The sequence below is a fragment of the Patiria miniata genome, unplaced genomic scaffold, assembly GCF_015706575.1.
Source record: "Patiria miniata isolate m_02_andy unplaced genomic scaffold, ASM1570657v1 HiC_scaffold_1, whole genome shotgun sequence".
Lineage (NCBI taxonomy): Eukaryota > Metazoa > Echinodermata > Asteroidea > Valvatida > Asterinidae > Patiria > Patiria miniata.
In genome coordinates this window covers 14,351,541-14,378,659 of record NW_024037047.1, presented here as the reverse complement: position 1 = coordinate 14,378,659, position 27,119 = coordinate 14,351,541, and the positions used below count along the sequence as shown (strand labels likewise).

The following is a 27,119-nucleotide window of genomic DNA, read 5'->3' as shown; positions in this document are numbered from 1 at the left end:
GGCGCGGTAACTGTATGTGTTCGCTTGCAAAACCCCTATCAATTAAATGATGTACCCAGGTCTTCGTTGTGTTGGTAGTGATAAACACAGTGAATTCTCTTTTATGTTTTTATTTTATGATCTCAATGCGTAATGTGCTTCCAACACAACACAATCCATGTTTTCTAAAGAGAGGTAGTGCTGACACAACCATAAGGAAGTATTTTAGTCGGGTACTTTACCCCAGTCTAACCTGGTAATTACTGAAGCTGATACAGCAGCAATTCAATCTGACACACTAGACATGTGGACTAAGTAGAGGGTAATTATTTTATCTTTAAAGGCAATTTTCAAGAATGTGCACTCTCCTCAAATTCGATACTACGTTTCTAATATTTGTATATCTTTGTTTCCAAACACCGGGAATCATTAAAACCATTTCATCTACGAAATATATGTCTATATTAAATATAGAAATGTATTTTCTGCAGTTTTGTCAAGGAATGCGTTTTGAGTACGGCGTAGTCCCGTATCTTATCGATTCAACACTGCATTGAAGGTTATTGTTCCAAATTACAAAGCATTGAATTTTGCGACCCGACTTCATACCAAGTCACGTAGTTGCAGTGTTGATAAACCTGCAGTTTTAATATCTGAATTTGTAAAGACTAGTAAGTGGCACGGATAACTCAGGGCATGTATTGTTGGCTGAGAAGAAAGGAATTATGCACCATTCTGCACCCTATTGATTTTTCCATACACGGCACTGTTGTCAGGGTTATCGCTGGAATAATTAACGCTACAACCTTAACTGCAGGAATCAGCTTTTGGTAACCACGTACCGCGTACACGCACCAAAAAGGTCCCTTAAACGTTATCGTATGTCCGCCCTCTCTCGATTGGCTACACGTGCGGCCGCGGACAACTTGTCAGTGGGCTGCCTACCTACGATGAGCGGGGACGTTTTATGTTCAGGTACTTGGTATCCACCATCAACAGAGTCTCGATCACTTTTGCTGGGAAAATGTAAGGAGCAGTACTTTTGGTTCTGATGGTGTTAATAATGACAGGTAGGTCAAAGTTTACAAGTTTCTCACAGTTATTGCTACTAACGTCCTCAAAAAGGACGCGTATGGGAATTTCTCTTTACATTTTGTTTGCCGTGATGCTCTAGCGTAGCGCCACTAATAAAGCTAAAATGGTATTTTTCAAAATCTCAACATGCGCTTAACTTGTTCTCATCCTCCCAACCGTCTTTTAAAAGAAATGAGTTTATACGTCGGTACATTCATGCATGGATGGTTCACTTTTAGTGTACAGGGTGAGTCAAAAAGAAAATGAATTAGGCTACGATTTTCCCCCTTAAAAAAATGTATATATCAAATGTGATACGCAAATAAAACAGATATTAAACGAGCATGTTCTTCCGCTCGTGAAAACAATTAAGAATTGACCGATGCTATCAGAAAGGATGCATGTTTACTGAAAAAAAATACAACGTTTTTTACAGCTGTCTATGGAACACTAAAGGCATTCAAAACAAATGAGATTTTTAGCATTTGAGACAAGCCCGAAACATTTTTTCTTCCTTCAGATTTTGTGTTTTGTATATGAGGAAAAAAAACATGCTATTTTTTTCCTGAAATGATGATAGGGATTTATGTCTGTTTTCCTCTTGCAAGTTTCCGTTCATTCATTGATGTAGGTAACTCCCATGGTTAATTGTAATTAAAAGGTATGCACCAATGCGTATCGGTAAGTAATCAGTGGTGAACGGCTGACTGCGCGGTATCTCTATTAAATGGAAAAAAAAAACTTGTGATTAGAGTAGGCCTATGCAAATTACGTGAACGTTTTTGCAGTTACTAGTCAATTTTACACTATGTTCCTATATTTTTTTCATTAAATGGAGCGAGCCACATATTTTGCATTTTTTTTTCTAACTCGGTCACTTTCATTCGACTCACCCTGTACATGTAGTCACCGACACCACGAATTAACACCCAAGTCAACTCCAGTACGTATTACTTTGTGAAAACCGCTAGGCCTACATGACACAGTTTGGTTTCACGAAGTAACACCCAAGGGTGCGTGCGCACATCGGACACTGACACCAACATTTAGCGTTTACACAAAGTTACAATACTGTTACGGAAATATAATTTGGATAAACAATTTAATTGTTTTGGCAGGAATGTAATTATTACGTATTCTTGTGAGATTAAAAAAAACATGTGTGTAACTTCGTGAAAACGAAAATGTACAGAGTGAGCGCACATTGTACTTGGGTGCAACTTCGTGAATACGAAATCACTCGGTTCAGTAAAATACGCGTGCGTAGCGCGAACTCAAGTTCACTCGGGTTTTACTTCGTAGTGTCGTTGACGATATGGCTGATATTGTGTCCTAATGCTTTTGAAATGCATTGATATTTGAAGAGCCTATGCAGCTTTTTGTTTGTCTTTTCTCGAAAACGGTAAGGCATCTTTCAATCAGACCTTTGAATTAAGATAAGTCAACGGTCCAAAACATAAGCTTGTCGGGGATTTCAGGCCGTAAAGTCTATTTACATCAACAATTTAATCATTTACAAAACTAGCCATGTTATCGGTAGGAATGCCGTCTTTCTCGCAATGCCAGGTGTAAACCAGTTTCGGCGAGAAAAGAAGATGACATGTGCGCGCACTTCCGCAGTGCACCGAGAGCGGTCATTCACGTGTAACACACGGACATGTTATGTAAGACACGGACATTGGAAATTCACGTAGGTTTGCATAGCGAATGTCCATATTTATTTGGATATTGGTAATTGGATATGCACACAGCTTTCTACGGCGAATGTTCATATTTTTAAAGTCCGGGTGGAGGCGGGATTGAGATGCACCCCTACTGTTAATCGCGTCCGTAACTCCCAGAAGACGCGCAAGTGTGTCTGGTAATTTACGGAAATCAGAATTGTAAATAAGTTTGTACTGCGAATGTCCATATTTATTGGGATATTGGACATTGAATATGCAGATAGCTTTCTGCGCGAATGTCTATATCTTTGAATGTCCAGGTGGAGGTGTGATTGAGATACAACCCTGCCGTGAATCGCGTCGAGACTCCCACTAGACGCGTTGCTATAAAGTGGAGCTGCTAAGCAAAAAATCGTGCTTTTTGTGAAATTAAGCGTATGGGGTTTCAATGGACTGACATCATTAAAATCATGACCGATTCGGGATTTTGCCCATTTTGGGGTCGGAGCTTAGTTTTTAAAAGGGGTGCAAACAATACAAACTCCTAAACCTATATTTAACATCCATTTTCCTTTGTTTTCTATGCTTAACTTAAAAATTAAAATAAGACATGTTACCATTGTAACACCTGTTATTTTCCCACCCAATGCGTAGGCGTGGCCTAAAATGCATAAAGGTGGGGTTATTTTATTAGCATTTTGGTTTTAATATGAACAACGTTGAACGTTGGTTGAACCCTATCTCGACCGGAAACAGGGGTTAAAATGTGCCATGTGAAACATTTGGCAAAAGTTCCGGAAAGGTTCGGCCCATCGGCATGAACTTTTATCAAAAATCAATAAAATTCTGCGGGATTTCCGTATTCACACCTTTGTATGAGAAAAAAATGCAAAGCATTCATAACATTTTTGTACTTAAACGACAAAATCCTAAGGATTTTTTTACGTGTTATAAGTACTTTATTTTGATCGAAATTTTGGGGAAATTTTTATATTGTCCTCTACTGTCGCAGGCAATAGGGAGTTTGAAAGCAGATGAATGAAATAATGAAATTATGCTTGGTTTTTGTTTTACGTAGAAAAAAATGCAGCGCGACCAAGTATACACTGCCAGCAAACCAACATTCCTTCCATATTGTAGAAAAATTGGCTGAACCATATGGAAATGAATGTTTTTATCCCCGGTCCCCAGGAGTAAAAAAATGCCAGAATCCTGATAGGACCTGTCAGTTTGAGATGCTTTGCTCATTATTAGTGACTCGCCTCAAATCCAACAATTGATCATCACATTGTTGTTCCTATGAACCAGGCCATAACCTGCATTGCTGATTGTATCACTTACAACTGGTGGAAGATGTTAGTGACACAAATTTGGGCTACACCGTAACTTAAAACGCTTTTTGCAACAGGTGAACTTATAAGTCATTTCTCACTTTCTTAACAAATCTCAAACGGGATCGTTCAGGACGCGTTTACAGTGTAAACGGAAAGTAACATTCTTGTTTTCCTGAAAGTCTAAAATTCAGTACGAGTTACTGGAAAACTTAACCACATTTTTAGGCTTTGATTTGGTACCTAGGTATTTGCATAATGATATACTTTAAATTAAACGGCGTCTATCCCCTTAAAACGTGTCAAATGTGTATAATCCCATGCAAAATAGCGATGATGTGTTAAGAGGCTGGTTGATGCAGCCGATGTGTTTTGAGAAAAAAATTGGGTAACATTTCCATGAAGCTCCTTAGTACAGACAATGCACAATTTAACATCCTGTCAAGGCATCATAATTACAAGAAAAAACTCTGTCAGAAAATTTACCTCTGATTTAAACTAAACACATGGAGATATGTCGGAAAACAAAGAAATTATGATCCTCAGGCTCAAGGTAAACGGGCATGTCCAAGGCCTACCAGGGATTAATACACCCGGTTACCCTACTCTAAACAATATAATCAGTGGAATATGATGAAGTGAAACAAGCAAAGTTATTCCATGTTTGGCCCTGTGGTATACCAAAAACTATGATAATTTCCAATAGACTCGAACTTCGTCATTCATACCTGAGACATGAGGGTTTACAAGGTGGACATATCAATGGATGGGAGTTTTACAGTAACACCATGTGAATGATATCTCTAAGTGAGTTGTGTGGCTCTAAGAAGAACCAGTTGGTTTAACCCTAAAGGGGCCGGGGGGGGGGGGGGCGGAATCCGCCCCCCCTCAACATTTTCCGTGATAGCCTCTAAAAAAATTTTTTCGCGACCCGAGCTGTTACGACTTTTTAGCCTCGAGCTTTGCGCATCTTTTGATACCAAAAACATAAAGATCGGACCACGGGTTGTCGCGTAGCGAAAAATTTTCCGGTGAAAACTGAATTTTTGCATATACGTCGTGTACACAGAGCAAAATTGCCATTCGTACATATGAATAATTAATTAGCCATAATTCCAAAACCCTTTGACCTATAGTCATGAAATTTCTTGCGTATGTTTAGGAAGAGTTACTCTTTGTATATGCCGAGTTTCATGTATATTGCCGAGATCTTAGGGGGGGGGGGGGCGGAATCCCCCCCCCCCCCCCGGCTGAGAGATGGTCAAAATAACCCGGCCCCTTTATGGTTAACTCGACGTTTCAAACAGTTTGCTCTGTTCGTCATCAGGCGTGGTTCTTCTCAGAGCCACAAACCTCACAAAGAGATATCGTTCACATACCGCACACCTCTCCACCAAGAGTTATTCATAGTTGAATTGTCCCGTCTAGCCTAAATATGTTAGAGAGTAATCATCCTTAATATGTTAGAGAGTAATCATCAAGGTATTTTTAATTGAAAGTGTTCTTGGTTGGTGTGGAGAGCCAGGCTAGGACGTGTTACTTCGGTCCCCCACCGGAACCTGATCCTGATAATCCGGATCACTGGATGAAGCAAGTCATGCAAGTAATTCGAGAGCGTTGCTCCGGAAGGAGGGAACCTTCCAAAGCATGTAAGTGTCTCTGCAATTTACCAGACCACAGGTTTAAGCACAGGAACATAAGCTTTATCATAATAATATCAGAATGCTATCATATACAAAAATACAATACAAATAAGAAGTGACAGCGAAATTTAACAGCAGTAAAGGAGGCGTATCACGCACCCTTATTCGTTGGCGGTTAGAAGGTGGTGGTGGACGGTGACTTGTTTGTGTTTTTGGAGTCAATATACCGGAAAACACACCTTAAATTAGTTTGTTTACATTTGTAACATTTGATAAATTTCCCGCTTGCCACCAACAGTTGAGTGTTTGAGCCCTGTACCCCTCGGTATGGAGGACGGAACAATTCCTAAATCGCACATCGTGGCGTCCAGCAGTCATGACGGCCCTGCCAAGGAGGCACGTCTTTACAATACTAACGCATGGAAAACCTGGCAGTAGGTATCAAAGGGAAATACAAGACCTGAACAGACACGTTTGTTTATGGTGTTAATCGAGGATTTTATATTGCTCCTCTTCCCTTTTCCTTTGTTTATACTCAACTTTTTGTTTGCAATAACTCTCACTGGTTTTGTACACTTTTTCTAACCAAAGTCCCCGATTTGGTTCCTGTCCTCGATTCATCGATGAAGTTTTACTTGTGTGTTTTCGATTTGCACCGTAAACAAACGCATCCACACACTCATATTTTGGACAATTTAATACGATCGTGAATTGGGAGCAAAGTATGCATCCCACCAACATTTGTCTAATTGTATGTATTTGTTTTTAAATTGCTTTCGAATATTTTAGCAAATCATCCCTTCCTCAAAAACATAATTTCTTACGGACGCACTTTCTTACGGACGCAAACATGTGGGACGCCCTTATTGGAAGCGTCATTTATTAGCACACAGTAATAAAGAGGAAAAACGCGTTCCGATTAATTTCTTTTAAAGATCACTGTATTCATAGGCAGGGACATTTCATTTTTTCTCAACCCCCCCCCCCTCTCCCCTTCACTCTGTGCACATAGGCACGCTTGGATCAGGGTGAGTTTTGATAGAAGCACAGTGGTATCAGGCGTGATCACACAAGGCTTCGAACCTGGATATGTGACACAGTTCACTGTGGCGTATTGGAAGCAGTTCCCATCTGGTCTGGAATACATAACAGATGAAAACGGAAGCATCAAGGTAATTATCACAGTTCTGTTTGTATACTTGTATATATTTAGTCTCTTCTGATTTTTAATTATTCCTTCAATCGTATGAACAAAATGGTTACTCTCTCTCCGACATTCCCGCCTCATAGATTTCTCTTAGCGTTGCGGGGTTTTTTGTGGCTTATTTCAGGTCCGTTGACAAAACAGGATTGATTTTATTTGAACACATATCGTCTTTTACGAGTTAAAGTACGTCTGTTTGTGATTCGAAAAATCTAATAGCATGCACGTCGAATTGCTTTTTCTTGCGTTATGACAGTTAGAAGATAAAGACATTGGCTTGCACACAAATGCATTCACTTATCCATAATAATGATATCAAACGTTTGGGTAATGAACCATGAACATGGACAGATTAGCACAAATATGTGGCTGTAATTTGTTAGGGAGTTGTATTTAATTATTGTATTTGATGTCATTTTAGGTGTTTACTGCTAACAACGATACCGACACCCCAGTTACTAACCTGTTTGAGGAAAATGTGGTGACGAAAGCAGTGCGTATCAAGCCAACTGCGTGGCATATTCAAATTTATCTGCGATTAGAATTGCTTGGATGTCGCCTTGAATAATTCAGCTGGAGCATTTGTCCGATTCTGACTTTCTTTGATTTTGCAACATTGTCTGGATAGAAGTATGGAAGTTCCCTGATAGTAGATTGACGTCGTGAAGACGTCGTCAGATGGTAAATATCGTTGTACGTCGTATGACTTGCGTAATAATGACGTGAGAATTACGCCTTTACATGTATTGAGTTTTTATCGGCAAATTCAAGTTTCTGGCTGACCATATGATGACGTGATTTTCACATCAATATTTTACCATTGTCTGTATGGATGTATGGAAGTGTATATAAAACACATGTATTTGACCCCCCTCCCTCCCCAAAGTATATTGAGTGCACTTAACCAACGGTTGTGTTTGGCAGGACCAACCTCATGGGAAAGACAGGTTTGTTCATTCACTCATTGTATAAAATGAGTACTACTCTCATTAATGTTTTCGCAAAATAAAACAAAACATTGAGTGGAATTATCGTTGAACATGCATACCTTTTAATGTTTGGTATATGTGTTTATCTCAGGAAAGGTCACATAGCCTTTTTGCAAAGTTTATAAATAGAAAGTTTGCAGAAAATTTATATCTAATTAAATTAAAAGCCGAGTGCTATTGAGCGAAAAAAAAAATGACAAGTAAAAGTCGTAAGATTTTCTTCTTAAAAGATTTGAAAATGTCTTATTTTTTTCAATGTTCACTTATAATACGTCCCCGACTACGATATTGTACATTACAAGTTACAACTTATAAAAATGCACATTTAATGGAACATTTAATGTCATCATGACGTTTTCAATCTTCATGTGCAACACGAAGTGCGCAAATCCAATGATCGTTTCGCTTGCAACTAACTGACGCATTTAAAGCTACAGTCCATCATTGGTTATTTGTGCATTTTGTTCGTTTGAAGCAACAAAAGAGTTCAAAATCTAATGAAGGATACTAAGCAACTAATCTGATGAAGTTTCAGCTAAGCTTCAGCTGTACATTCCGAGAAAAATAGCATTCTAAGATCTCAATTTCAAATCAAAAGTAACTGAATCATGTTTTGAATTGTTTTGAATTGCAGCTATACGCGACGTCGGGCACTGATCCGACGAATTATAACAGCCGCGCGCTCGTGTGCGTCGTTCAGATACTTGTGCGCGCTGCGCTGAATAACAAAACGAACTACTAATTAAATTTTTCCTACGGTGCTTCTTAAGAATCACCGTTGGAAATGCCTTCTTTCGTTGATTACTTCAAAATGACAGCTTCCCAGAAAAAATAATTTCACAGGGACTTTAGTCCCCTTACTATCTTTCAACCAAGTTTGTTTTTCAACAATAATTACGCCAGTTACTTTTCGGATAGCTGCAAATGATGGACTATAGCTTTAACATGCAGCGGAATTGAAAACAAAAAAAAATATCGTTTTGTTGAAAAACGAAGCGGAGCAATGGGATTACACTCAAAAGATATTCCTCAAAAAATTAAAAAAAAACGTTTAAATATTTAGTTCTGAAAAGACAAACGAAGTTAAGAGACATGCATTTAGAGAATCATTTGACGGTTAACGTATGTTCTTTGTTTTATTTGTTTATAGGTTTAAGGTCTGTTTCTACTGTTTTGCTGTTGTTAGTTAGTTACCGTAAAGTAAATTCATCTGAGTTAATTTAGATCGACTTTGATCTGTGATTAACAAGCTTTTTGATCTAGTCCGAAAAGACGGTAGGGCTCGATAGTCCGAATTGAAAATAAGGTTCGACAGTCCGTATGGACAGTACGGTTCGTCAGTCTGACACTTCAAACTATCGGACCTTATTGTCAATTCTTACTTTTGGACCTAAGAGTCTTTTCGGATTATTGGACCTTATTGTCGATTCGGAATAATGAACTCTTTGCACTATTGAACCATATTTTCGTTTCGGACTGCTGAAGCCTCGGACTAAACAACCTTATTCTAAATTCGGACTACCGAACATTCGGATAAACGAACCTTCGGATATCAGACCTTCGGACTTATGAATCCTCGGACTATTGAATCAAATGTTCGGATTAACGAACCTTATTTCATTTAATAACGAACACCCTCTTATTGGAAATGTATGCATTCGGACTATCGAACCTTCGAACTCAACAACCGTCGGACTATCGAACCTTCGGACTATCGGGCGGACCCCGTTTAAAACAGGTGTTGATGTATTTTGAGAAGGTGATGTATATTTCCTTGTTCAAAAACAACAAGTTGCGACCAATTTCACGATGCCCAAAATGTTGAACAAAAGCGTTAAAATTATTAAATTTTTGACTTGTTGGTAGTTTTTGACCGAAAATGTATTGATGAATGGGAATGAATACGTGCTTGCCCGGTATTAAACAAGTTCGTTTAAGACTGGTATGGGGCCTTTTTGCCAATCATTTCCCTCGATCAAGTCCCTCGCCTTCGGCTCGGGCCATTATCAGCGTCCTTTCCCCAAACAGGTCTTCAACGCAATTGTTTAAAACCGGCCGAGCACATAGTGATTCCCTTATTATATATATACGTCGGATAGAAACATAGCTTAGTGAAACTTATAACGCAATTGTTTGATTTTGCGAGATATAATCAGAATACTGGAAGCAAGTTAGCCTCCAAGTGTCCACTTTTGGCAGAGGTTGAAAGCAGACATGGCAATTAAGGTTAACAAGCACTGGGTCGAGCAACGCGCCAGCAGTGCTGGGCGCCAACAGAAATAATTAAACAGAAACTAGCATTTTTAATTAGCATGTAACAGCTTGCGAATTTCAGTTGTACGAAAGTGTGAGGTGTTTCCTCCTTTGCGATCACAATGGCTGCCTGTTAGCTACTAGCTAAAGCAACTCGGCATGAATCGAGAAAACAATTTTTGGAATGTATTTATTTTTATCAATTTTTATAAGTAAAACAAAAAATGTGGCCCATCAAGCTGACGTTTATCAACGGATTCAGAAGCACGAAACGACTGAGAATATGTCTACTTCCCTTGACGGGATGCTTGGCCATCGCAGGTTACTCCCAAGCTAATGCCGGTACCTATTTATACTTCTGTATGGATTTTTTAAAAGCTGCATGACAAATCCCGTGTCATATGTGTATATAAAGCCAAGCATTTTACTTTGAATGACCCGGGGAAAGATTAAAATAAATGGTTTTCAAAACTGTGGCAAAACAAGATTGCATAATGACAAACGTTTGTTTTGCATAATGTATCGCGAATCTGCACAAATATTATTGACGAAGCGTTGTGGAAGCGTTGTTGATGTTGTTGTTAATTAACACTTTGGCTTCTGCTGCTGATGTTGTTGTTTATTGCCATTTTGGCAATTTAAGTGGCTTTGTAGATCTAGAGGTAACGTGGAGCTGTGCAAGCGGCTATTATATAGATTAATGTATACCCTGGACACACTGGAAAACCCACTGAGTTGTCATTTGTCATGACATCTAGAGAATTGTATAGAAGACACGTAATCCATTCACAAATCTAATCCAAGTTGTCTAGCCCGCGATAAAAAAAAAATGAAATGATCAGCGTCTGTGATCCATGGTTTGAGTGAATTTGAATGCTCTTCGCTGATCATTTCAATTTTTTTTAATCGCGGGCTAGACCACTGAATTGAATGATTGTTTTATTGAATAATCGAATTGTGATCTCAAACTGCATTCAAATCGCGCTATAATGAATGGCTCTGAAACCAATTTTAATTGTCATTCTACAGGCAACTCTCGATACATGAAGTCCATTGGGAACACGGCGTATATTTATGACAGACAAAAGCATATTCTGTCGAAGCAATAGCTCCACTTTATTACTTTGCTAATATATTCTGCAGTTATTATTCATTAACATCAGTTTATATGATACAGTCCTTATGTACATCTGCAAACATGTTACAAATGTAACCAAAGTAACAATTGTTTCTAAATGTCTTTTCATACTTCGTCGTTGTGTTCATTATTTTTTTTCGCAATGTATAACATATTTCTAATTAGCGCTGAAAACCTTTTTCAGATGATAATAGTGTACGGATCTGGGAATTTCCCAATCATTCTTATTTGCATATGACATTTTGACCCACACGTGGTGAATTACGGTGACTGCTCTATGTTCCGACACCCCTTTGTTACGACTACTCAACCTATGTTCCGACACCCCTTTGTTCCGACAACTTGTACGTAAGATTGCTTTACTCCCGGTGAGGGATAGGGTTAGGTTTAGGGTTAGGGATAGGGATAGGGATAAGATCATGTGCAGTCGGAACATAGGGGCGTCGTAACATAGGTTGAGTAGTCGAAACATGGGGGTGTCGGAACATAGGTTGAGTTGTCGGAACGTATGGGTGTCGGAACATAATTGTCGGAACATAGAGGTGTAACCCTGAATCACAAAGCATTTTCTCGACCGCACTCTGGTCGACCGGAAGTCGCTTACATTATGTACATTTGTATACATTGCATTTGCAACGTCTGCGCGTTTTCGGACAGTTCCCACGCTTGGCCCCAGCAGCTCGGAAGCAAGGCCAGTTTGCCGTGATGGCTTCCTGTGGGATAACGTAGCGGATGTTTCCGATACATTTTGGCCAACTTTAAGGCGTCAGGGTAAAACTATAAACTAGAAGTAAATGTGTTTGTTTATTTTTATAAATTCGCACAGGAAGTCTTTTTTTCTACTGTATAAATTATATACTTTCGACCTGTGAAATGTGCACGCTGCAGATAACCAAAATAGTCTTTTTTCAGTTTCTTTGTAGGTCTTTTTTTTGGGGGGGGGGGTGTTTACTTCTTGTGAATGTAAGCTTACCTCATATTGGTTGTCACTGTAATAAATCATCAGCTATTGTGAGCAAATCAAGGAGAAGCTTGCCCCTTCCAACGATAAGCGTGTTTAGTGAAACTCCAATCCTCCTAAACTGGTGGACGGATCCCCCACCTCTGACTAATATAGCAGCACCGACCACTACCTACATCAGGTAAACAGCAGTATCATGCATTTTTTAATGCAATCCATAAAAAAAACAAGTTTGTGTCTCAGTGCAACCGATTTTCAATTTTCGATTTGCAATGTTCATAGGTATTTTGTTTCTTTTGTGAACAAGAATTATAAAGTCACCAACTATATGTTTTCAAAACCAGAGGCAATGTGCGTCACCCACACAACAGCACTGCAGGGCTAGGATTAAGGCAGTTGATTGCCTGATTCTACAATGATTAGGATAATTCATAAGACTCTTGATAAGGATGGAATGACATGACAAATGACCACTGTTTTTGATATACAGTCTCCGATCACCAATTATTAGTCTTTGTTCTAGGGTGGGATTTACTTGGGATTAATGGATTCAAGGGCAAAGTCCCAAGGGGAATAAGTTACGCCACCGAAGTTGCTCCACCCACATTCTGACTCAACCTACATTTCCATTCCAAATTCCAATTCAGATATCCAATGCACACTTTCATTTCCATATGTATTCCACTGGCCCTACTTCCAACGGTCTACTGGTCCTGTCCAGCTAGCATAGGGGATAGTCTGGTGTTGTTGCCCACCACTGCAGGGATAGGACACCATCGAGGCGGCACGCTACCAACAAACCAGCCTGACAGAGGGAGCTGGTACGCCACGTCACAGTATTCATGAGCAAATGTGTGATCGAACGAGGGTTGCGGTAATACCGATCGGTAGAATCTCTTTTGAGAGTGGTGGTTCAGCCAATGTTCATTGGTGGCAAGACCGTAACATTTACAAAAAAAATGTTATTCCACCAGCCAATATGAATTGGCTTAGATGAGGATGAAAACCAAATGAGTTGCCACTATTGTGTATACGTTACCATTTTGTATAGCTAGGGTTTGATACAGAAAATGGTGTTGTCATAACCAACCATGAATAATATAATATAAATTGGTTAGAGGCTAACCAAAGGTCTATTGGTCATGTTGACACAAAAAATCGGTTGTCCGCAAAAGTTGACCCAAGGATAGTGGTTATCATAACCAATTTGTTTTACGAGTGTAGTGATCGGTATGGGAGTCCAAAGTCATTGCATTATCTGGCTGTTTATTAGTTAGAAGGGTCAATGGCGAACAGTTGTGCTTAAAAAAACCTAAAAATTGATAAAATATCAACCACTTTAGAGTCCAATAAGACAAGTGAGTGAGATGATTTAGGAGCGGCCTTTCCACGCTAAACCACCCACATGTATGTATGTGCAACCAAGGCGTATAAGGAGTCTTCTGTGGCGTAAGTAAAAATGTATACACATAGATAAACCACACATTGGAATTACTGCCTGTGATTGTATTACCCTTTTTGGGGTGAAGTTGGTGGCACACCAACCACTACACAGTCTTAACAAATTGTGTTGTTACTTCTCTCGCTAGGATATACAGAGTGAATCAAAAGCAAAGTGACCGAACTTGATGTGTTCATTTGTGATGGCAATACTAAATTGGTTGCTATTATTGCTACGCCGTAAGGGCTTCGCGCTTCTGCCAATCAATCCTCGGAGCAGTTGCCCCTATGCTATAATGCTATCCTGGTTTAAACTTTCTTTTATAACTAATCTAAAATAATTAGCGTAGGCTGTATTTGTGGGAAAACAACGCTTTGTAGTATGGCCTGAATTATTTTACTGCAGACTGCAGTAGCCATGGCATAGATTGCGTAAACGGGGTTGGGAGCAAAACAGTAGAGAAGGGCGCGTATTTTTGTTGAATGAGGTCTATCCCCCATCCCCCGCTTTTCAAATTTGCAACGGCCGGCAGTGCGTCGCCCCCGCTCCACTTTCAAAGTTGTTCCGCCGCTGAGTAAGTTAGGAAACCCACGAATGTGTTTTGTTGACCACGTTGTGAGGCACTGACTTGTAATGTTTGAAGGAAAAAAACGACTTATTCCACAGCAAATATAAACTTTTATATTGTAAGGACAGTGTTATTTGGACATCACCTCTACTATGTTTTGTGTTTATAGAGTCTATAACCGGAGTAAACTTGAACGATGGCATCCAGACTGTCGACAGTGCTTATGTTTGCACTCGTGGCTCAGTTGTCCGTGCTGCCAGCTTTGACCAGCAGCAAGGGAAGCAATGCACTTGACTCGAAAAAGTACAAATTCTTATACTTCGCTTCCATTTTGGGAGGAAGCCACTACGTGGTCATGTGCAGATCGGGTAGGGCGCTGGTGCAACAGGGTCACCGTGTTGTATCCCTTGTTGGCAGCTCCAACTCCAACAGAAGCTGGCAGAGAGACGCCGACGTGTTCTCCTTTGTGGTCTTCAACTCGACCTATACCAAACAGAACAGGACCGACGTGATGGACAATGTATCTAAGGTGATCCTGCAGGGGCATCATAGTGACTTCTTCGGTCCTTTTCTGAATTCTGCGAATCTGTCAGGCAGACTGAGTGCAATGGATATGTGGCTTCAAGAGTGTGACGATCTTTTGGGAGATTCAATAACCATGGAGCGACTACGCAAGGAGAAATTTGACATGCTTGTTACGGATGACACAGCAGCATGCGGACCACTGTTAGCCCAGGCTTTAGATATCCCATTCGTTCATAACTCCGTCTTCTTCGCCATTCCGTCTAAACACGGGCATTGGTAAGATAAATAGCCTATTGGTACATTTCTTGTATGGAACTCTTATAAGTCCTTGGTCAGATTTGACCTAGAACTTTTGGCATATATTTAGTTGAAAGAATAACCAAAACACTTTTTGACACGAGTTTCTGGTATTGTCAGCATAAGTGACAGACTTAATAGAGAAACTGGAGATTTGCACAAAACTCCCGTAGCGTATTGTACATCAGTGTTGTTATCGCAATTGTCTTTATACAGCTCTGAAAAAAAAATGCCATTGTACGGGCTTGATTAAAGTCGCAATTGCTGTCGGCAGAAATACGACATGGAGGGATTGATCCAAGCACAAGGTGCTGTGAAACTGTTTGGGGCTCAGAAGCTGTTTCTTTTTTTTCATTTTTCCCCATTATATATATATTTCAAACAGGACTGGACTTCCAATCGAGCCCTCGTACATACCAGCGCGAAGTACGGGTTTCACCAACAAAATGACGTTCCCCCAGCGAGTGAAGAACGTTTTAGCCCACTATTTCTACGGTGTTGTCTTATTCCGTCTGGGCATGTGTAACTTCGATGGTTATGATAAGCTAAAGGTCAAGTACAACATCAAGCCAGAGATGAGTACTCTGGAGTCCTACAAGCAAGCCTTACTGTACTTTCTGCACGGGAGCTTCGCATTTGAATTTGCCCGCCCCATGCAGCCCAATACAATCCTTGTTCTCCATCATCCTGGAGTACACTCAAACCAAACGGTAGGTTGTCTTTGAATAATTAACAACCTTCTTTTTGCCGTGGGGGCTCCTGTGCGAAATGATGTGAGAGGCAAGATGCCTCTTGTAATGAACCCAAGCCATTTTAGTGAATAAGGTATATCATGGTAATATGTGCCATCTTGCTCGCGGGGAAATTTTACACGCGTTGCTGTGTAGGCATCGTCAATGGAAAACCTTGGTGCTTCCAAGTCACCATGCGGTCATTCCAAAATGCGCCCGCGTCTAACAACGCGTGTTCTTTTTGTCCGATGAACAAGTTAGCGCATATTACCGTGAAACACCTTATTGAACTTTCAGCATTGAATACTGTTGGTGAAGTTTGATGGTGGAGATGACAAAGATGTTAATGATTTTGAAGACGATGACAATTTCATTTGAGATGACAGTGAAGATGACTATGACAACAGTGGCGCACCCGGGATTTTGGCTTTTTTTTTAATGTAAGCCAAATGTTTTGGCGCAGAAAATATATATATATATATGTTTGAGGGACGGGCTATTTTGATATTGGTGGCGACATTTACACCCCTATTGCATTGCTCAAATATAGACCACATACATCACCATGGTCAAATTGTATGACTACAACAAAAAAATGACACCAAAGAAGAAAAAAAAAAATTAAACTCTTGGGGGAAGGTCAAGCCCAAGCCTCCCCCTCCTGAGCGCCCCCCCCCCCCTCATTTAACCCTTACCGGGAGTAACGCAATCTTTTGTGCGGGTTGTCGGATCAAAGGGGTGTCGGAACATAGGGGTGTCGAAACAGAGATCAGTCACCGACAATAGTTTTCAAAGCTGTGAATTTGGACAGTTCGCATCAAATGTGCATTTTAAAAAAAAATGACCTAGACGATGACAGTGATCCTGACGATGTCAGTGGGAGTGATTTGATCAGACATTGACATGGTGATGATGATGATGATCGAGACGAGATCTGGATCAATAGCTTTAAAAAAAAAAACATCACCGGGCACCACGACGTATCTTTTTATACTATCCCTGTTTGTCTTTCAAACTCTCAGCTGGAAGACGACGTCGCACAGTTTCTGGACACTGCTCCCTCTGGAGTGGTGATGTTCTCCATGGGCAGTTTTGTTACGATGATGGAGCTTGAGCAGGCCCAAATGTTCGCGGATGCCTTCGCTATGCTACCGCATCGCGTGCTGTGGCAGTCAGGCGCCGACTTTGCAGGACTTCGGCTGGGGAACAATACCATGGTTGCCAAATGGTTACCCTTGACACACGTCATGGGTGGGTGTTGGTGGTTTTGTTCTGATCTACATATACATGGTGAACCAAAAAAATGCAACCCTAAAACATTTGCCTTTTATAAAACAAAATAACACTTTGGGTTGCTGAGAAAATACCGTTCATGAAAAAGTTTCATCCTGTACACACACAAATTATCACAGTAAGGGATTTTGACAGTACCTATTTGTGCATGTCCTAATTCCTTCAAACAATACAGCACATAAAATGCCAAGAATACAATTGAATTTGACGGGAATAACTTTATGTTCCACCTGAACAGGTATCTCGACCTTTTTAGTCCTATTTAAAACCCTTTCAGCAACATACATGACAACATACTAAACACAATGCACAAATGAAGGATAATTGCACCGTAGGCTTACAGTAAAATGTTTCAATGTTGGTAGTACAGAATGAAAATTACTACAGTTTCATAATTGACATTTCTCACCCCCCCCCCAAGTGCTGCTTTGATAATTTACTTTCAGTATTTGAAAGAAAGAGCCATCAGCTTTAATCTGATACTCAAAACATAAAAATCCATGATCCATTTTTGTAAAAGGGAAATATTTTAGGGAAGCTTTTTTTTTTTTTGGGGGGGGGGGACCCGGTACACGCACTTGTTAGCAGTCTGTACCTTCTTTTAGATCGTAGTTTATGGATTTGTTTGCCCCTGTATACAACAAATGCACACCTAACCGGTGCAGGTATAATTTTTACAAACCTTACCTGTTGTGAAGTCGTCCACATTATGACTGATAACAAGTCGTGATTAGTTGATATCAACTTATAACACCAGACACAGCTGACGGAATCTTACATACTAAACGTCCCTGCTCAAATTTGCCTCGGAATCTGAAAAATGGTCGTCAAATATAACCCAGATTCTGGATCAACTCTAACTTTGGATACTTGAGAGTGCATTATGTATGCATGAGTGAGAAAGCTTGAAATTATCAAAGGATTATCATCCGATGTACAAGTGAGCCTTTTTTCGACTATTTCCCAGCTGTTTTTTTTATACATTGCCAGGAGGTTATCTGCGAGTTTGTTTATTTCTTGTTCACAGAGCATCCTAATGTACGGCTGTACGTCTGTCAGGGTGCAGGCTTAGCTCTTAACGAGGCGCTGTGGGCGGGTTTGCCGATAGTTGGACTGCCGCTGATGGAAGATCAGATGGACAACTTGGTCCGCGTAGAGGCAAAAGGTGTTGGGCTGAAAGTGGATATTGCCACCATGACACCCAGGACTCTTAGCCAAAGCATCGGTAGAGTCATGACAGATCCCAAGTAAGTCAATAACGCAGACCACTTGATACAAACATTATCGGAAAACTTTTCTTGTGATGTGGGTAGCGTGGAGCTTGGTGGTCCAGTGATTAAAGCTTTCGAATCGTGCCGTGTTACAAGGGTTCAAAACCGCTTGTGTTGTTGGGTACAACACTCGTCTACAATTGCCGCTCGTATCACCACTAAGGAGTATAAATTGGAACATGTGGGGGTAGAGACTAAATTTCGATAATTTTGGTCTCATTTACACTATATTCTGATGAACAAAGGTTTAGAATATAAGCATTGCATTTATATTAATATTCAACTTTCCTACCTCTTCTTTTGTATTACTGTATAAACGTGTATGATAGATTCAGTGAGAACGCACGGCGCATCTCCGATATCATGCGAGATCTCGAGACCTCAGCCTCCCCCGTGGACACCATGGCTCGCTGGATACTGCACTTGGCCCGCTTCGGCGGGGATCACCTACGACCAGCCGTTCAGGATCTGAATTTTGTCCAGAGGAATCTTCTCGACGTCTACCTATTCTTGGTTGTCGCGCTGGCCTTGGTTACCTGGATCAACGTGACTGTGTTCTGCTTTTGTTTGAGGTGCATGTGTCCCAAAGGCTGGAATAAAAACCATCTTAAGAAGGAGTAGAATAACCTGGTAAATCTATACACTCTTAAAGGTCCTGGGTCAGATTCGATCCCGAATCAGGGTCCGTTTGACCTGACACACTTTAAGGTCAAAATGCCAATTGGTGTGCGTGTCTAAATGACACTCCACCGTGTCAAAGTGATGTTTTTCCCGTCAACTGGCCCGGACAAGTGGCTCAGATACGCGTCATTTTAAAACGGAAAAGTACAAAATCAAATCTGACTTAAAATCCAGGTCAAATCTTATCCAGGTCTTTCAATGATGGTTATAGCGCGATAACAAAACTGGCTCATGTAGATTACATCGCATTAATACAGATATTGTCCTGAAACAATTACGTCTATGTTGCACTACTTAATCAGTTATGATTTGAAAGTGGAATTTATTCATTCAAAATATGTTGTACGTGTAATGTGACTCGTACAAGCTGCAACCAATACGTAATGTACTCTCTCCTATGATCAGCTTCCGTATCAGTGTGATTTAAATGGCCAAATACCTTAATGTCAACTTAATTTAATGCATGTGCTGTTAAGATGAGCTACTAGCACTTTATGAGTCGTGTTATAGGTGATAATTTAATAACCAATGGATAATGTATAATGTAACAACAATTGACCGATACTTTATCACTAAACCGATAATATAACTGAAGTTGACTGACAGCAAGGTAAATATTACTAAGCTATATCAATCACTTTTAGTTACATTATTAGGACCAATAATGTAACAACAAATGACTGATAACGCAGTACATTATACTACACTATCGTTCAATTTGTGTTACTTCATCGGTTAGTGATACAGTATCGGTCCATTGTTGTTACATCATCGGTAAGTATTACGTTATCCGTTCAGTATTACATAGTTAGTTGTAACACGTCGTTTTAAACTCTTAACAGTCCTGGACCACAATTATTTGACCCGCCGATCCGGGTCAGATTTCACTTGACAATCTGACCTGGAAAAAGTGTCATTTGAACACAAAATAAAACTTGTCAGTTTATCCCCGAAAAGTTTCGATTTGACTCTGAAAGTTGTCGTTATTGAACCAGGAGTGTTTCAGGTCTCCTCCAACCCGGATTCAGGAACAAATGTGACCAGGGACTGTCTAACTACATTTTATTTTCTCCAAATTCCTCTCGACTGCACGTAAATTGGCAATGCATAACATTTCAGAGAAAAGATTTATCATTGAAGCATTTCTTTATCGAGAGGCGCCCTTTTTTGTTCCATCAAATCTTCAGTAGTACTAGTAGGACGTAAATATTAATAGTAGGAGATGATTTATCATGGTTTCGTTTTTATCATTTTTAATAAGCTTTCTTACTCGTTGCGCATTATTACTGATAACTGTTACAGTCAACGTGCGTTTGTAACATCAAAGTATATTAAAAACTCGCTACTCTGAAATTGTATGAAAAAATAACCAAAACGTCATGATAACTTTTTTGCCAACTTTGATTAAAAAAAAAATTCGATCATCTAGGTATATCATTTCAGTAACACATGACCAATTCTCCGAGGATTTATTGAATGCTTGAGGCAGATTTTCCGCTGTTTTTTGCTTAGTGCGTTATATTTTGTTCTGTTTTTAAAACTCCTTGGAATTTAGGAAAAGGGCCCAGTTTCATGACCATATATGCCTTACGGTGGGAGTCCCGATATGATAGGACACTGCCGTTGTGAATGGTGTGTTCGTCGTGAGAGCTTTTTCTCTATGACACCGTTATTGCGTGTGGAGGGACTTCAATGAGAAATAATTTCCCTCAATGAGAAATAATTTTGCGTAGAGTGGACGATGAGAAATTCGGACACATGCAGGAGAATACCGTACGCAAATGTCAGGAACTCAGGAGTGACAACCCTGCATCCTGAAATGAGACAGAATAGTACCATTTTAGGCGATTAAAGTTCCAGGAATGCAGAATGTACAGTCACCACTCCATGTACATGCATGAGACACCATAACATTTAGGATTGACTGACCCTGGGGGTTTGTTTTGGGGGTTTTCTATTCCTACCTCCATGATATGACCTAGCATCAGATTCATAATAAACAGTGATCGAGAAGTGATTGATTGCATGGTGTCCGGACTCCAGCTTCATCCGTATTTAAGTATATGGACGGACCCCAACCCTAGAATAACAGTGGGGCAGACCACCACATTACCATTAGCAAATAATACAAAAAACCAACTGAACAGAAATGTACATGGTTATGATTAGCATATTTCACGAGTTAACGAATATTTTTGGGAATTAGGTGGCGCAGTTTGTGACTGCTCTATGTTCCGACACCCCTATGTTCCGACACTCCTATGTTCCGACAATCCGCACATACGATTGTGTACTCCCGGTTAGGGTTGGCGCAAATGTTAGGGTTATAGGGTAAGGATTTCGCGGAACATCGGTAATGGGGAACATTGACATTAGGGAACCTTGGTATGCACCCTGAATTATAAGTTGATTGCAGTGGTAAGGGTTATTTCATGCGATCTATAGCAAGTTTAGTATAAATGGGGTCCGCTCATAAGTCCGACGCCCAAGTCCAAAATTTCGGACTTATCAGGCGTCGGACTTATGAAGCGTCTGACTTATGAGGCATAACATTTACTTATTCCGCCTCATAAGTCCGACTCCGCATAAGCCCGATGCCCCATAGAGCTCCGACGCCGCATAAGTCCGAAACAGCTTTTGTTTATTGACTTATGAGGCGTCGGACTCATGCGGCGTCGGACCTATGAGGCGGAATTTATGCATCATAAGTCCGACGCCTCGTAAGTCCGAAATTTCGGACTCATGAGGCGTCGGACCTGTGAAGCGTCGGACTTATGATACGTCCCCGAATAAACGCATGCGCTTTGTTTGGCGGCCGTTAAGACGTTCAAAACATGAAGAACGTGCTTATTTAATCAAATTTACATAAAGTTTTAAGTAAGCGTAATAAATTGTACGGTACAAACCGATCAGAGATGCTACCTGCTAATGGGATACGCAATTATGATTGTCATTTCAAATACAGTGGGTAACTTAAATGAATCGAGAATTTAATTTAAATAATAAACATGAATTAATAATAAAAATAATAATAATAATAACAATAAATCCGTACCATTACATCTGAAGAACGCCTGTATTTCAGCAAGGTCCTCACTGAGGATTAGCTTCTCCATATATCGGGGCGCTCCTTGGTGGTATGACCAAGCAGGAATGCGCATTCCACCAAGACGTATAGCGCTACATGCACGAGGAACATTTTACGGCAAGAACAAACGGGTGGTATACCAGATTGTGCGTTGTACACTAGTCCGATGAAACAGACTTTATGGCATAATACAAGCACTTTCTTGTCATGTGGGGAACAATAAAGTTGGGAGATTGAAAGAGAGTGTGTTTGAGCTTGTCATGTCATCCGCTGAACAACACGACGGCGAGGCCTGCTGATGAGGCGACCCATTATATATTGGCTTCACCGCTACATTATTAAATTGCTTCTTCATCCTCATTTCGATATCTCGGTATCCCTATATTGTAGTGTTTGACCAAAGAAGTATGTATAAATGGATCAATTAGGAATAATAGTTTGGTGATGCAGTTTCTAAGATCTGGCTTACAACCGGTTATATGGGGGCCTGGTCGCCGATAATGGCCCTGTAATTCTCTTGTTATAAAAAAACTCTTCCGTAGTCCAATTTAAAATATCCCACACCAAAAGTCCATCATATAAAAAAATATTACTAATCTGTCTTAGTTTTTTTTGTATTCAAATATAGGTTTTAGACAAGTTATTTCATTAAACACCTCCATGTTAAAGATGTGCTCTCGATGATCTTCATAAATTTATTTTTTCTCTTAATTAAAGAGATTTCAAGTTGTATGTTGTATTTCAACAGACTACTTGTTCTCTTTCTTGCGTTTTTGATTCTTTCTGCATACACACACGCATCTTCGTCAACACCTGCAATCGTGGACTCCGTATTGTCCCTAATCCTCATTCGTTAGTGTATGCCTTAACTTTTTAGCAACATCTCTCATTGGTTTTGTACACAAATTTCAATCGTGGACGTTCGGTCAATCGTGGACATATTGTTTATTCCCTAACCCTTTGTCCTAGGTCCACAATTGCCGACGTCTACACTCACACTGGCATACTCATTAAATAAACTTCGTTTCTGCAGGCCTCGTCTCTGGAATGCCATTGATTAATCTTCTTAATCTCTTAAGGAACTGATCAATTATGATCAAGTTCAAGCAGCGTTTCATATCAGGTGTCTCGGCCTCCTGCTGCACTTCAAGCCATTTGTGGAAGTTCAGCTGAAGCCGATTTGCGAATCCGTTAAATGCTCATCTCCTCTCTTTGAGACGGCCTTGAACTTGAGACGGTAGGCCTGTGGAGTCAAACAGTAACGATGTTTGATCACCTCAACTATTTTGCCCAAGGACCTTCTTATCGGTCTCACTGAGCGAGTGAAATTCCTTCTGGGCTTATCCTGTGAGATATGGCTCTAGCAATCTTGGATGCTCTGCCTTTGGTTTCTTGGCTGCAGTGGCTAGTCTCTTGAACGTAGCGATATAGCAGGTGATATCGTCATCCGAGCTGAGTTTGTGAAAATCCGGCAATTTGGGGCACACTTGGATCACTGGAGGCTTAGGAGTGGTTTGTTTCATGGCCTCCACCAACCACTAACAGAGGTTGTCAGTTTCTTGTCGGCGATTAATATCGAGTTCCTGTATGATGAGTAAGGTCTGATGCACTAAATCCTTGTTGCTGAGTTTTACAATCGCTGGAATGCTGCGATCCCACCTTGCGAATGTACATTTTAAGTCTCCACATATATACCATTCTTGGTAGCTTGTCACTCTAAAAGTAAGTTAGTTATTCTAGAACTAGCTTAATAATTCACGCAAGCCGTAAAAAAACGTAACGCACATTGGCGGGTTCTTAGGAACTTGTATTCATGTTTAATCAATGTAACTAAATGGCCCCTTATAAACCTGGGCGGGTCGTGATCACGCTAGAGCTACTCCTCACGAGGGACGTAGCATTGCTGCCGCTCTCCAGCCAAATACCACGGTCCGGCCGTCTACATGGTCCAAGCCCAAGGGACCCGGAATTTAAGCCAAGACCATGATGCAGATCCAAGTCTGAGGCCTACCATGCCGGGAAACCAAGACCTGTCTCTCCGATGACCGGATCTGAAGCCAACACACTGCTCTGTTTACGCCTCTTATAACACCCATCTTTAATTATGGATACCGGTATCCCCTTAATTAATTTATAATTAATTGTATTCTACTGTGTAATTTAAAGTGGAGTGTCACCTTTCTTGATTTGAGAGAAGTTAATTTTGTTTCATTCTTTCAAACTTAATCTTCGTCTCAGTCGTCCTTTTTATGGGTTCTGTCCTGTCTGTCTCATTTTACATTATAATTCATCCCAAAAACCACAACAGCAAAATCTGACTTCGTAAAATGAGCGATAGGGCATCCTCAATCAGTTGTGACAAATCACACAGAGTGGTAACACGTTCCTGTTTGGTATTAACCTTGTTGACATCCATGTGATTAAGTTCGCAGAGTTTTCCGATGAATTCCGCCGTAAAACGGCTGAGATAGGCGGATCGATCAGTCGTTTGGTCTTTGTTCCACTAGCCAGGTGACAGAGGAAAATACCAGCGCCGATACACTCGATTTAGTTACGATTCAACACGGCGTTCAGTCGACGATAGCCAGAAGGACATACCAGTTCGAGCGGAGAAACTCCAAAATGAAAGTTGTCAAAAAACATCTAATCAACAGTTCACATATTATAGTTTGATTATACAATGCTGGATTTTGCACAGCGAGAGTAGATCTCCAAAATTACGAACGATACATTTTGGAAAGTCAATGTTACTCACACTTATTGCCGATTTCGTTCACAAGTAAAAATTCAATCCAATTTAAATCCAATCGAATCCGTCTTCCATGAGTCAATCCTGACGACTACGCCAGTATAACAAGATCTTAAGTGTTATTTAATAATCTTCAGATAATTGACAAACATGAATTCCAGGATTTGAACGATGAAACAACGATTGGTTTAGTGACGACAATTAAATGTGGTTGGCAGCCATCTTGATTATATCCCAAAATCAAAAACCGGTCCCACAATGCAACACACATGTACATGTCAACTCTACAGAGGATTTGGATGGACAGTGTGTACACTTAGGATGAATATACGTGAATCCTGTTACATTGTGTAAACACCTTCAATTTTATTTATTTATTTATTTATTATTTATTTCGTGTTATTTTACCAGGGTAGCCCCATCAGTTGTCAATGAAAAGTTCTCCCTGGTGGCCCTGGATAATCAATCGTGGATCCCCTATTGCCCCTCTTTTGTTTGTAATGTAACTTTTAAGGAAGACCTCACATATGTTTTGTACACGATCGTCAATCACGGAACTTCGGGAATTGTGAACCATGTTGTCTTATGTTGTTCAACATCCCCTACTAAACCCTAAAGAGGCTGGAGGCGGAGTCCGCTCTCTCAACTTTTTTCCGCAATAGCTTTAAAAAAATGCGACCCGAGCTGTTCTGACTTTTTTGCCGATTCGTTCACAAGTGAAAATTAAATCCAGTTAAAACCAATCGAATCCGTCTTCCATGAGTCCTCGAGCCATGAGTTCCTTAAATGAGCCTTGCAAATCTTTTGATACCAAAAACATGAAAATCGGACAACGGATCGCCGCACAGCGAAAAATGTTCTGGCGCTACGTGCCTTTAAAACTGAATTTCCCCATATACGTAGTGTTCACAGAGCAGAATTACCATTCATTCATATGAATACTAAATTATCCATAATTCCCAGACCCTTTGACCTAAAGTCATGAAATTTCGAGGGTATGTTTGTAATAAGTAGTTATATGCATGTACAGAGTTTCATTTTTTTTGTCACTCGATGACCAAGATCTTAGCGGGGGCGGAATCTGCCCCCCCCCCCCGGCTGAGAGATGATCAAAATAGCCCAGCCCTTTTAGGATTAATGCATAAACAAACCCACAGGCTTGATTTACATACACTATGTGGACAATCTTTGTGGACAATCTTTGTTCTCCTGTAGATAAGAAATGCAATGGAAAAATGCGAAATAAAACCATAACCGCTAAATGCCTCTAAACTGTCTTTGTTTGTTTCACTTTAGATATGGACTGCACTTGTGTGATCATATGCAAGTCCACGCAGTGTCTCGAAACCCTACATTGCGTAAACGTCTTTTTGTTCACAAGTCCGCATAGTGAATGCAATGCTTGCTGAGCCTTACACACAAATACTTGGGGGCAGACCTTTTCCCCTTTTTTTCCCTTTGTTTTTATTGCATTCTCAAACTCCACGGCGTTTCCCTTATGTGGTAAAGGGTGAGTCAAAAAAAGCGGAACTCAAACCCCCAAAAAATTATTTCATATTTAAAAATAAAAACATGTGGCACCAAACATAATAATGACTGGAAAGACAACTCAGTAAGCTGTTTTTAGATAGAAAAAAATACTGAAATTACTCAATCTGTTCAAAGAATATCACCATTTAAACACAATGACCTAAAAGCTCTTTCGTAAAAAAAAAAATGCGATTTCAAGAATTGTCGTCACAATTCAGAGTTGTAATGACTCCAGTCAATGACTCGACTCGAGTCCGACTCGAGCACATTTTTTGGGCGACTCGACTCGACTCGAGTCCCGACGGGTAAATGACTCGACTCGACTCGAGCCACTGCGAACAAATGACTCGACTCGACTCGAGTCCCTCATCAGAATGACTCGACTCAACTCGAGGAAGGCTAATAAGACTCGAGTCCCAAAAATAAAAGCAAAACTTATTTGCGAAAAATATTTGCAAAGACGTACGCCGCGCCGTTTGCGTTGCCAGTTTTTGTTTACGTCACGTTATGTTCGCGAATAATGTACGTTCATATAGAGCGGCCGTCTGTTTTCCTTTCTCCATAATGATACAACAAACATACACCGTGTCGCGGACTCCCACTTGTGGTTCTATAGCATGTAATGCTAAACCCGGAACCAGACTTAAAACGCACTTCTTAATTCGTGGTTTCATCACTGGTTTCAGGCGATTTCTTATTAAGCTCTTGG

At 40.3% G+C, this 27,119-nt stretch overlaps 1 protein-coding gene across 1 annotated transcript; it reads left to right on the top strand.

The window, feature by feature from the left end:
• Positions 1-13,532: 13,532 nt before the first annotated feature.
• LOC119723563 (UDP-glucuronosyltransferase 2C1-like) lies at positions 13,533-19,317 on the top strand. Its single transcript, XM_038194284.1, has 6 exons — positions 13,533-13,685; positions 14,415-15,046; positions 15,453-15,777; positions 16,821-17,049; positions 18,119-18,338; positions 18,692-19,317. The coding sequence occupies exons 2-6, from the start codon at positions 14,442-14,444 to the stop codon at positions 18,981-18,983; spliced, it is 1,671 nt and encodes a 556-aa protein (XP_038050212.1). The 5' UTR covers positions 13,533-13,685; positions 14,415-14,441; the 3' UTR covers positions 18,984-19,317.
• Positions 19,318-27,119: the final 7,802 nt, after the last annotated feature.

Excerpts from the sequence above, each read along its gene's own strand:
- LOC119723563 (XM_038194284.1), top strand. The coding sequence starts at position 14,442 with ATGGCATCCAGACTGTCGACAGTGCTTATGTTTGCACTCGTGGCTCAG. Across the intron at positions 15,047-15,452 it reads CCGTCTAAACACGGGCATTG|GACTGGACTTCCAATCGAGC; the intron begins GTAAGATAAATA and ends TATTTCAAACAG. Across the intron at positions 17,050-18,118 it reads ACCCTTGACACACGTCATGG|AGCATCCTAATGTACGGCTG; the intron begins GTGGGTGTTGGT and ends TCTTGTTCACAG.